The 12,685-nt window shown below is 34.6% G+C and overlaps 1 protein-coding gene and 1 pseudogene across 8 annotated transcripts in view; both read right to left on the bottom strand.

Annotated features, from left to right (window-relative positions):
• Positions 1-12,685, bottom strand: part of EXOC1 (exocyst complex component 1) — a 60,306-nt gene that overhangs the window by 29,493 nt on the left and 18,128 nt on the right. For 4 of the 8 annotated variants that reach the window (XM_041725773.1, XM_041725771.1, XM_041725774.1 and 1 more), the window contains 6 exons: positions 11,761-11,948; positions 9,692-9,919; positions 9,357-9,489; positions 8,597-8,706; positions 7,793-7,846; positions 1,680-1,829 (listed from right to left, as the gene is read on the bottom strand). In XM_041725773.1, coding sequence (XP_041581707.1) covers positions 1,680-1,829; positions 7,793-7,846; positions 8,597-8,706; positions 9,357-9,489; positions 9,692-9,919; positions 11,761-11,948 — 863 coding nt within the window. The remainder of the gene's footprint in view (positions 1-1,679; positions 1,830-7,792; positions 7,847-8,596; positions 8,707-9,356; positions 9,490-9,691; positions 9,920-11,760; positions 11,949-12,685) is intronic. The other 4 variants (XM_041725775.1, XM_041725778.1, XM_041725776.1 and 1 more) reach the window with 1 other exon arrangement.
• On the bottom strand, positions 3,207-5,732 carry LOC121473420 (annotated as a pseudogene).

Here is a 12,685-nt window from a genome sequence, read left to right as displayed (position 1 = left end):
CTCCTACCTTCCTTCTAAGGTCCTGTCCCTGGTCCTCTGTGCTCCAACCACTCTGCCTTCCTTGCTGCTGCTCTCCAGTACAACAGGCATGCTCTTGTTGCATGCTCTCTTGCCAGAGATCACCTGTATTATGCCTGGAAAGCTTTCCCCAAGAAACTCCCACTGCTCATCCTTGTTTTTTGTTTTTTCTTTTTAAGATTTTATTTTTAAGTAATATCTATACCCAACATGAGGCTCAAACTCACAACTCTGAGGTCAAGAGTCAAATGTTCTACCAACCGAGCCAGCCAGACACCCCTTACTCTTGCTCATTTTAAAAATCTATGCTCAGATGTTTTCTACTCATGATGTCTTATTTGAAACTATAGCCTTCCCCCAGTCCCAGCATTCCCTGCTTTATTTTCTCCAAAGCACTCAGCAGAACATTCTAACATACTATACAACTGGCTTTTTGGTCAGTCTTTCTCCACCAAAACAATGCACAAGGCAAGCATTTTGCCCGTTCCTTCAGTGCTGTATCTCTAGCAATTAGAACATAACAGGTTCACTTCATACATGAATGAATGACTTAAAACATAACAGGTGCTCAATTCATATATGAATGAATGACTCATCTTCTCCAATTGCTGATGTTTCTGGCACTGCTCTTCTAGTCTCCAAGCCTACAAAGTTTGGCATTATCTTGTCCCTTCTATCCTTGGAGTCTCTCTTTTGGTTTCTTTTCTTTAAAAAAATTTTTTTTTCTCTCTTTTGGTTTCTATTCTCTGTTCCCACCACTATCTTCCTGGTTCAGAGTTCATTTCATCTGAATTATTATACTAGGCTCTTAATTAATTTGCCTCAATTAGTCTGTTTCCATGTATGAGGAGCAATGCTGTTACATCTCATGGCTCATCTTTTCAACAAAATTTTTCTCTGCTTCCAGAATATGAAATTTCTGCTTCATAGGCTTGCATCCTCATTGTCCTGACAAAAGGGCATATTTTCCCACTGTTTTCTGCATGCCTTGTTCCTCATCCCTGGAATGCTCTTTCTCCTTTTTCTGGTTTATCTAATCCCATTCATTATTCAAAACTTAGTTCAAGTCCAATTTCTGCCATGAAGTTTCCCCCCATGGCTTTAGGACAGAGATTTCTCTTTTTTAAACTGACATGCATTTAAACTAATTTTCAGTTTAGCACTTAATTTTTTGCTGATTATTTTAAGTATAACTGTTCTTCCCAGTCATTATGTAAGGCTCTTTAGAAGTAGGGCTTGTTTGTTAGGCCCTGTGTGCCTGGAATAGTGAAATGCTTAATAAAGAGGCACTCTGCACTGGCTTAATTAAACAGATTATCATATCTTAGAGGGCAAACACCTCACTTATACATCTTCATAGTCTCTAGTTTCTATTGCATATTAAGAAACTCAGGAAATAATTATTGCATTTAATTAAATTGAATGAAGCTTAAGGCCTATCACTGTATTAAACTGAAGTTCAAAATTTAGTTCTTCATTACTGAAGCAAATAAAATAAATGTTGTACCTGGTTAATGAGCACTCAGAAATTCAATTAATTTCTGCTTTGCTAAGAAGGTACTACAGTACTTCAAATGTCACTTGGAGAACTAAATACATGACCTCTCGATTCTAGAAGCTTATGTGCCATATTCAGTGAGTAATTGATATCAAACTCATACCTTTGTTAGTCCCTCGTATTTTCCATAATCTGTACTCTTTAGCCACTCCATCAACTTGGCATATCGAAGCAAGTCTCTATGAAATGGATGATGATTGGGTAAAGCCAGTTCAACAGAGTGCTGAGCAAGAGTTGAACTCTGATCATGACCCTACAGTGAGTAAATAAGTAAATAAACACATTGACAGTAAAAGAAACATGCTGTAATTGAAAACTCTTAACAATGACCAAATACAGTCAAAGAAAAGCAAAAGAAGATAGATAAAAACTGAGTACTTACTTGTCTTCTTTATTATCCTGTATAAATCTACTGAACCCCATCACCATAAAATAATCATAAACATGCAATAACGGCACTCTGATAAATCAACTACTCATTTCATCTTCTAAAGGCACTGACAATGAATGTTTTAATCAAGCTTGTCTCTCCCACACCATATTATTTTACAACTTACTAAGCAAATAAACCTCATGATACAACTGTATTGAGAAACACAGCAAATATAGAAGTCATTCAAAATGTATTGTCTATATCTATGGTATTTCCATTAGTCTACAATATTTAAAATAATAAAGACATATAGGATACAGAATTTTAGAACTGGGAAGCACCGCAGATGACGATATCCAGGGCTTTCCTGGATAATCTTTAATAATAATGTAATTTTAGTTTTTCTAGTCAATTGTTAAATAACTACATATGATTTTATTTTAAAATGCTGACAAAACTTTTATGTAAATAAATAAATTATGAGTCAGTCTCAGATGATGCATCCTGACTTTTGTTTCGAAAAATATAAGTCTGGAAGATCATCTGATCCAATGACCTTATTTTCTAGAAGAAACTGAAACTTAAATGGTTAAGTGATTTATTCAGGTCACTCCGGATGTCAAAACTGGAACCTTAGTCGAGTCTCCCTTCTATTTTCTTTTAAAAACATATCTAATAAAATCATTTAGCTAGACTGAAAAATTGCAAATGCCTACTAATTATTGGTTTCTAAACAAACAAACAAACAAACAAACACAATAAAAATCTTCCCAGCTCTCTTTGGAAACAATTTAGCTCTCTTTCTCTACTACTTGGTCAATATTTGTCATGGAAATCAAAGCCAGTGTCTAAGAGATGAAGATTGAAAGACTAAAGGAGTAGATTCCCTTTGAATGTAAGTTCCCAAGAATAAGGAAGGAAAAAACAAGATAGATTTATTCAATGTCATTCTGACTCAATCTAATTTGCCCAGTCAGAAGTTATTTTTTAGCATTCTATTAAAATGATACAGTGATTGAGTTTTGGGGCTGGTTAACTCATTTTCTAGGAAAGTTACCGAAATCTGATTATATATGTGTTATATTAGCTGACATAAATTAGTTTACAAATATCCTGAATTTAAATTCTTTTATCTATGTTTACTTTTTAAGGATTTTATTTATTTAAAAAGAGAGAGAGAGAGAGAGTGCATGGGGTGATGGGCAGAGGGAGAGGGAGAGAGATAATCTCAAGCACAAATGCTGAGCACAGAGCCCGATGTGGCGCTCTATCTCATGATCCTGAGATGTTGACCTGAGCTGAAATCATGAGTCAGACCTTAACAGATTGAGCCACTCAGGTGCCCCTGAATTTAAATTCTTTTAATTTAAGAGTTTCCTTCCTCTAATTTATATGTTTTACTACATACACAAAATAAGATAGTGGTCATGAATTTTTTAAACAATTTCTTTTTTTTAAACTAAAACAGTTGACAATTTTATTTTCACATTTCACAATACAAACGAAAATTGCCTTTTTTTTTTTTTTGGTCCCACTACTCCCCTGCAAAAACTATTCTTTGATAGGAAGGGGAAGCAAGTCTTCCTTGTCATGCTGTTAGAAAACACCCAGAGTCACAGCACCACGATCTCCTGGTGAAGTAGAACAAGTAATATAAAATGAATAAAAAGAGGTTCCTGTCTCTCCTTATCTGTGTGGTCGAGTCATTCCTGGCCGAATGGGCACCATGATGGGACGGGCAGGAGGTCTCATCACTGGGGCCCAGGCATCATTGGCATGTGGCCTCCCGCAGGTGGCATCATCCCAGGAGGAGGAGGGCCCATCATTGGCATCATGGGAGGGCCCCCCATATGGGGGGCTGGCATCATACCAGGGCAAGGAGGGCCCGGGAGTCTAGGGGGAGGTGGGATCATTGCCCTTGCAGGAGGAGGAACAGAGGATGGAGTAGGAGGAATCTTTCCTTGTTGAAATGCAGTGGTTGTTTTGTCCATTAGGCTCTGAGCCTGCTCTTCCATTTATTTCTGATAGTAGTCTTTTACATTCTCTTTGTGTTTCCTACCACTGCAGTGTGTCTTTCTCACAGATGGAGAGTCATGGGTGAGGTATGTGTCGCAGTAGTCACAATAAAACTTAGGCATGGTGCTCTAACAATTTCTTTTAACCACAGAGTATGCAGAAAAAATTCCTGATCTACAGACATGAAGAATTCTCTAGGAATTACGAAGCAAGAAAGATAGGAGTCTAAGACATGTGAAGTACTAAAACCATCATAATTTGAGTTCCTTCTTCATTAAAGTTTTCAAATCAGCCTGTTGAATTTTCTTCTTCCTGTAAGATTACATCCCCAGTTTAAAATGGAGATAATAAAAAAAATAAGGATCCATTATATAGAAATTCCATATAAAACCATGTAGAACTATCAATATATTTCTAAGATTAAGGATTATTTAAAATTAAGATTACTGATATCACTTGATTAAGATTATTGATATCTACTTAGGAAATTGGGCCAGAGATGATAGAAAAGTATCAGAAAATTAGGCTAACCAATTCAAAATAAGAATCAGGGTGAGGTAACACAAATTCACAGCTATTATACATGTTATATACAAGGTAATCCTTTTCTGCAATTCTAAAATACAAAAAGCTCTAAAAACTCCATTTAAATTTGGTGCCAAATCTATTTTAATGGTAAAACTTGACCTGAACTGACATGAGGCTATTTATAGTGTTTGGAATGACTATTCATATTTTTTTGCTGTAGGAATATTGTGTGCTTAATCACAGGCCATGTTCTAGACTCTCTTGGAGAGAAAGTACTATAGTGTATGCACTATATTACTTTACTAAAGTCTGAAAAATTCTAAAAACATAATTGACCCCAAGAGTTCTGCATAGGGAACATGTATCTGTATGAACATTCTTTTTTGGATGGCTGATTAAATATAAAACAATCACACCTCCCAAAAGAATCATTGTGAACTAAGAGATACAGTTTTGAAAAATGTAACTATTCATATATTTAAAATGCCTGGTCACATGTTTTTCTGTGAAGTAAAGACTAACAATAGATGTGAACAAAATTAACAATTTTTTAAAAAACAGTTATTACCACTAGACTATACTTCATCTCTCATGATAGTTGCCAAAGGCTGATTTTTAAAATTCTTTATTAATATAGTATTAGAGATCTTTTATCATCCCAATCTTTCTCATTAATTTTTTTCAATGTTTCAAGACTCAAAATTATCATTTATGTTCTTCTGCAACTGTTTACTCATGCCATTACGTTTAAGTTATATTATTTAATTGTCAGGAAAGTTCTTCAATTAAAAACCTTCCCCTCCCCCAAAAATGGAAGAACTAATTACTGTTTGTAGAGGATTTTACAGTTTATAAAGCTCTTTCATATATGTTATTATTCAAAAGTTTCTTTTGCAAATAGCATTTTAAGATCACTATCACCTGAAAAACTGCCTTCTTCTCCTATGAAGAACATCATTACCTTCAAATCATTACTATTAAGATATTAAATGTGATTAGTGCTAACAGAAAATTTAGAGAAACTGGTTCTAAAATAACTATAAAAAACAGGAAAATTAAGCATTTAAACTGTTTAATTCAATCACTAATATAGGCTACTGTCACTTCTAGACCTCTCATGTGCACACCTTATTCTTTATATATTAAAAAAAAATAAGACATTGTTTAAAGTTTCTTATTGTATCTAGACTATAGGAAACAACTGAGGGTTGCTGGAGGGACGGTGGGTGGGAGACGGAGTAACTGGGTGATGATGGAATGAGCACTGGGGTTATATGCAACTGATGAATCACTAAATTCAACTTCTGAAACTAATAATACATGTTAATTAAATGGAATTTAAATTAAAAAATAAAATTTCTTATTATAAGTAATAAGTAACAACAATCTACTGAATGTTGTTATGCTTGGCATGCTCTCTCTTTCTATAGGTATAGATTCTAATGTTCACAATAACCTTGCAAAGCACTTTTCTCCTTATTTCAAAAATAGAAAAACTCAGGTGCCTGGGTGGCTCTGTCAAGTGCCCAACTCTTTGGTTTCAGCTGGGATCATGATCTTGCAGTTGTGCAATCAAGTCCCAAGGCAGGCTCTGTGCTCAGCATGGAATCTGCTTCAGATTCTCTCTCCCTCTCACTTCCTGGGCACTTTCTCTTTTTCTCTCATAAATCAATCAATCAATCAATCAATCTTTAAAAAATAGCAAAACTATGATTAACATAATTTAAAAATAATATGGTAGGTTTTGTCCAAATTAATCTAAGAGAGACACATTTTCTATAAACTAAATGCATCATAAATTTTCATTAGTGTATATGTTACTAGAATTTGTGGCACAAAGAGGTTAATTAACATGTTAAAGGTCACCCATCTAGGAGGTAGGAGAGTCAGGGTTTTGATTCCAGGAAGTTTGGCTCCACCGTAGTCCCTAGTACTCTTAACCACTTTAACCAATTTTCCAACAGAAATGATACGCTTATTTCAAATGTTGGGTAAATTCTCAAGATTCTGTATTATGACATGTTTATTTTTATTGTCTTAAAAAAGAAAGCCTGAGCAAAGTTCCAACAAACATCACAAAAATTGATCGTAAATAATCAATTCTTTCTCAGCTTTTAAATACAGATTAACCTATGTTTAGGAAATTGTGAAACATTCTTAAAGAAACAATTTTTGTGAAATGAACTGAATACCGGTAGTATATTTTATAGGCTTTATTTTATGATGTTTCTATAAATATATGTTGAAAGAAAAATTCCCAAACTTAAGCATATAGCAAAACCCCCACAATTTCAGTTTTTTCCAATTGTACTTCTAATTCAGTGCATAATCAGATCTCAGCATATTGCAAGAGACAATGACAGAATTATGAGGTCTCTGCAGAACCCAAGGGGACAATCTCTTTTCTGTACTTGAGACACTCTCTCCTACTTTCTTTAGCACATCCTAGGTTGTTGCAACATTCTGGATTTTAACATGCATCACTCACATTTAACAATACGTATTAGATTTTCAGAACTGGAGGCATTCATAGTAAACAAAGCCATTAGTTTCCAAGGCAAGGAAGCAAAATCATAAATTAACTGCATGTTACAACAAACAATGAAGGGTGCAGAAAGGACTACTGTTTACCTACAGTAACATTCCAACATTTCAATGCCATCTACAAATGTGGATAACTATCAACAATGTCATTTTTTAAAACTACAGAATTGGGCAGACATAGCTATCACTGAAGTACTAATGTAAGAAAAATGTGATTAGTATTACCTATGTGACTTCTAGTTTTACTTTTTTCTTGATATTTTTCAGGTCAAGTGAAACGTAAAGAGAGTCTTCCCCAGTGTCTCCCTCACACCCTCAGCTAAGATGGTCTTCCTTTATGTTCGCACATGTGACCACTATGATAATATTTACCCTTCCTGAGTACATCTACCTCCCTCTCCTAGACTGTGAGGCACTGGAGGACAGGATCAGCTCCTCACCTAGCCTAAGAAAATGGGTGGTATGCATTCCAATCACGTGGTAAAACATTTCTAAATAAATGAAGGTGTGAGTGAAAGAACGACAGGAAGAGAGAGGCAAGCAGAGGACATGAAATGCCTTTTTGGCCAAAATAACCTTTTTGCTATGGGACATTAAAAAACTGCTATAAATATGGTTAACAGGCAGCTTAAGTCAGTAAAGTTATAATCTATAAAGATTCTGCTGCTGTTAAGTTTAGCAAACTTCATAGACCAAAAAAAAAAAAAAAAAAAAAAAAAAATCAGAGAAGCTTGAGCCAAATTTGATGTACTCACAGGCACCGAAAGAAAGTAGGACCTGTTATAGAGTTGAAGGAGGGCCTGAGTAAACTAATTGGAAATAAAATATAGTAAATACAATTGTTTTAGAATACTGCAAAGCGAAAACAAAATAAGAATTCAATGTTTCAGACAGCATTTCTTGATGAACGAAATTTCTCAGGTTTTTTTTGTTCAATAACCTTAATAAGAGATGAAAAGCATAAGAAACCTAATCCTTATGCCAGATGAAAATACCTTCTATTCAAGTCCTGCTAAAGTACTCTTAATATTATTAATATTATTGCCACAACCTAAGCTATCAACCTACTTTTCCATATAAAAACGTAGACAAAGGGTTTATATAAAATTAAATCAAATAGAACTTAACAACTGAGTGATAGTCATTTTTCTCATATGAAAATACATACAACCAATGAAACATTTAAAATACTGAATCAAGTTCTGGTTCTCATCTCGAAATATTGAAAAATAAAATAGGCCAGGTAGCAAATATGTAACAAGTTTGGATGTACTTTTATAAATAAAGAACATATATTTAATAAGTAAGCATAATTATTTGATTTCTTTGATTTCTAGAATCAGACAGTTTTAGCTGCAAGGAACTAGACTAAGGAAGCAGTTGAGGGCCAACACACATCTATGAGTAAATACTTAAAAATCTCAAAACTGGATAAATGTGTGAAGGAATATACTGTGGTCCCAATTAAACACATTACAATTTTTGTGGAAATTTAAGTTTAAAGTAATATATAAAAAAGCTACAGAAACATGCCACTTTTATTAATGAAATAAAATTACCTGCTGAACAAAAACATTGTTGAGGTGACTGGCCAGTCTCCGGGCAAACTGCTCACGCAAATCACTGAAACGCTGCTGCTGCTGTTTGACTGCCAGCAGCATGTCATGGCCTGAAACCAGAACGTTTCTTGACTGATTTAATAGGTAAAAGGATTTCTCTGATCTTCAATGAATACATTTATAATAGTATCCATATTTCATTCAGTTTTGAAGAACCCAAAGTTTTATTGATTTATTCATTTGCTTTATAAAAAAGGTAAGCAAGAGAAGAAAATGGTAGAACACAATGGTTCTCAAAGTGTGGTCCTGCCTCAGCATTATCTGGAAACTGTTGGAAATGTGGATACTAGAGCTTTGGCCCAGACCTACTGAATCTGGAGGTGAGACTCAGCAATATGTGTTTTAACAAACCCTCTCCATGATTCTGAGCAAACTCAAGTTTTTGGAATGCCTGACCTAACAGAACCTCAGCTCTCTGATCTAATCAAAACACTGACTTTGTGCAAGGTCTGTGCATAGTACTAAAGAAAAATCATGGTGTTAACTAGAGTCACTGATGATCAGTCATAGGAACTGAAATGAAAAAGTTCTTAGTGCCAAAAGCAGCATGCTCGGAAAGAAGTGAGACTAGTTTGAGGACCTAATACTACAGTCACCTTAAACCACTTGCCCCACGTTATTTCTTGTTAAAAGCTTTATAACAAATTACAGGCTTAGTCTCAGATCCTTGGTCAGATTTTATCATTTCTAATGAACATACCTGGACGAAGAGCTACATTCATGCACTGCAGAAGGGCATCAGCGGCATTGGTACAGGCTTCAATGCCTCTAGAAGAAGCAAGATCTCCTTCCTGAAGGGCCTTTATATGACCTTTGGCCAGGTCCATGTGGTTCTAGAATATATATAAATACACCATTTGCACATGTGATTTCAGGAAATTTACAAGTAAGATGCTACTCAAGCCTATCATAAGGTCTTTGGAATTATTTCAAATCTTACTCTCATAAGGAAATTAATAAATGTTTACAAAAGGGTTTTATATATTATTAGACTTTTTGGTTTTTGTTGGAGGTGGCAATTTACAAAATACTTACCACGAGAAACTCTATTTCAGAGAGGAGTTTTACATTATTAGTGTTACTAAGATGAATTAGGTGGTTGCTTTCAGAGATCTGATCCATTTGTTCCTTTACACTTTGGAGCATTTCCTCATAACTGCTCAGTTTCAACTCAATCTGATCTACCTCCTTTAGAGCCTCATCCAGCAACTTCATCAGGATGTTCACTTGCTTTTCAGAGGCCATGATTGATTGGATGTTGGCCTACAAAGTGAAAAACAAGAGTAACTCTTCATATTATTTAAATGTATAAAAGAAGCATAAGATGAAATATTGCTAAATCCCTTTGACAGGTGAGTAACAAAGATTGATATGCATCTACATATTTATTTTAGTGTATCACTCTATCTTTATGTTTCCTTTTTACACAGTGTTTCAAGAAGATACACTTGCCTCTCTATCAAGGTTAGGGACCATTTCTTAGTATTTTATGTTTCCCCAGTTTGTACAAGTAGGGTTCTGCCCCACATTGTATCACTGGTGTTGACATATTACCACTTCTGACACCTCCAATTCTACCAGCTATAAAAATTTTCTATACTTACGTTTTTGTAAAAGGCTTAAAAAAAAAAAAGGCATAATCACCTGTGTAATACCTTAGTCAAGAGGGTAGCAGTGATATACCAGTCTTTGAAGGATACACTGAACTAATTCATAACTGTAGTACAATTGGTACTTACAGGATGTGGAAGAGCCATGACCACATGACCACAGACTATATATCCATAAGATAGCTCCTTCTTTTGTGTTCTTTCTCTTCTTTTTCATTTGCAACTACTGTATGTTTTTTCCCAGGCAAAACAGGAACAAACCACCATCCCCTTATCATTATTTTCTAAGTGATTCTGACTATTGATTCTAAATTTCCTGAAATATGGAAGCTGTCAAATCCAAAATAAAACTGGGAAGCAACATGATAACTTGTAACATATATGCAGTATTAATTACAAAAGAAAATATAAACCACTAAGCCACACTAAGAAGGCAGGTAACTGGGTATGAGGAAAAAACTTGGACCAGGAATGAAAAGAATTTCATTGGACAGTTGATGCTATAATTTCACACATATTTTATATGCTATTCAGAATAACTCAACTGTAAGTACAGCCCAATGGTAAGAGTCAGCAGGGCTCAGGGTCATTAAATAGATCTCTTCGGTAGAAGACCTGGGGTTCGACCCTGTCAGGACAATTTCCACCTTAACATCTTGAAGTTTCCTCTAGACTTAGCTTCCAGTGAGTTTTATAAACTTATAAACTTGGACTATTTGTATAATCTCTGGGCCTGAGTTCAACTTCATAAATTCTGTACCTTTCATGTGTAAAATACCAAAATTCTTTAAGTCTTTAAAAATACTTCTCATTCTCTGAAGGTTTTTCTTAAATGCTTACTTTGTCTAAACAAAACAAAAACACCACATGTTCTTGTTACAGATTTTTCTCACATTAGTGGTGTTATTTTTAGCTATGTCTATTAGTTTTTTACTTTCTAAAGATGTGCATTTAGTTTATAGACTCAGAAACTTGTGTACAAATGAAAAAGAGCCATCTAAAACATTTTAGCAGAGGAGCCAAACATCCTTTTCCCATGGCTCCTTGTTTTCACTTATTTTGCTCCTTCTGGGTAAATGATTCACTTACTTCAAACTAATTTTCCTATTTCTAATTTGTACCTATTTTTTTTTTCAAGCCACAAAAATGATGTGAACTTTTGCACTGAACTGTCCTGTGGTATTTCAGGGGCTGAGGGGAAGCAATCCCCAAACTGGTTTCTGGTTGGCTACTTTTCACTTCCATCACTTCGTGTCAAGAACCTCCCCAAGTCCCCCACTGCAGCAAACTGCCTTCACTGACCCGATTAGAAGGAATGGTTCTGTCTTTTGAACAAGAGCAGTGAAAGACACGGCTTCTGGTAATGTGCTTACAGAAAGAGATGGCAAGAATCACATTATAAAGGCTTAGGTGCCGAGGCAATAAAACTTGAATATCACCAGTCTTTTCAATCTACTACGTATGATTCATTCACAGGTTATAAAAAGGTCTTACCCCATCTAGCACCTGCAGCTCTCTGGACAGCCTTTCTGCAAAGGCCTCAGCATTAGAGATTGCACATTCACAGCCTTCCATCATTATTTCAATGTCCTGCTCTTCTCTTGCATTTAACTCTTGGTATACATCTACTACTTCTTCATCACCTCCTGTCACACTCTGATTTTCTCCACTTGGAACAGACTCTTAAAGAGGGTAAAAATTAAAAAGAAAGAAGTAAAAAAGTAGAAAGGACAATAACACGGGACTTATAACTGACTAGTTATAAGTACAGGTCACATTTAGTGGCTGAAAAATAGGAAAGAATGATTCAGAATATAAAAAAAACCCTTATTTTTTGTGAAAAACTTTATATGTTATTATATTTACTGTAACATTTATTATAACAAATACAAAGCATGCAGTCTAATTCACTTATTTATAAGTGTTAAAACAGGCTTTAGACAATTTCCCAAAACATAATTAAACTACAAAAACAAATACAAAAGCAGAAACAAAACAAGGACTATGAATTTAGGACACATAAAAAATAATTTGCTTTCTTTTTTTTTCCCCCAGGTAACATTTTTCTACTGTTCTTTTTTGTCCTACTTTTTTTTTTTTTTAAATAGCTTTTAGTTGAAATGAAAAATGTATTCATAATTTATTTTGGGTATTAAAAATTTTATATGAGTTTTCCATTTCTTTGTTTCAAAAAAATTTCACATGTATTGATAAAATTTCTAAAGATCAGGTATAAAAGTTTTCTTAACAAGTCCATAGCAACAAGAACAACAAAACATGGCTGTTTGAAATTACAAAAAGTTAAATGGTCTTCATGCTTTTTAACAAAAGATCAGTAAGTCAAATGTAAAGTGTCTGCTGGATAAACGCTTCAGTTCAAGTTTTTAAGAAAATACACTTGGCTTGTCGGATTTTACAT

The sequence above is a fragment of the Vulpes lagopus genome, chromosome 12 (genome assembly GCF_018345385.1).
Source record: "Vulpes lagopus strain Blue_001 chromosome 12, ASM1834538v1, whole genome shotgun sequence".
NCBI classification, from domain to species: Eukaryota; Metazoa; Chordata; class Mammalia; order Carnivora; family Canidae; genus Vulpes; species Vulpes lagopus.
Note: the sequence above shows the minus strand (reverse complement) of the source record. Positions and strands in the feature narration are given on the sequence as shown.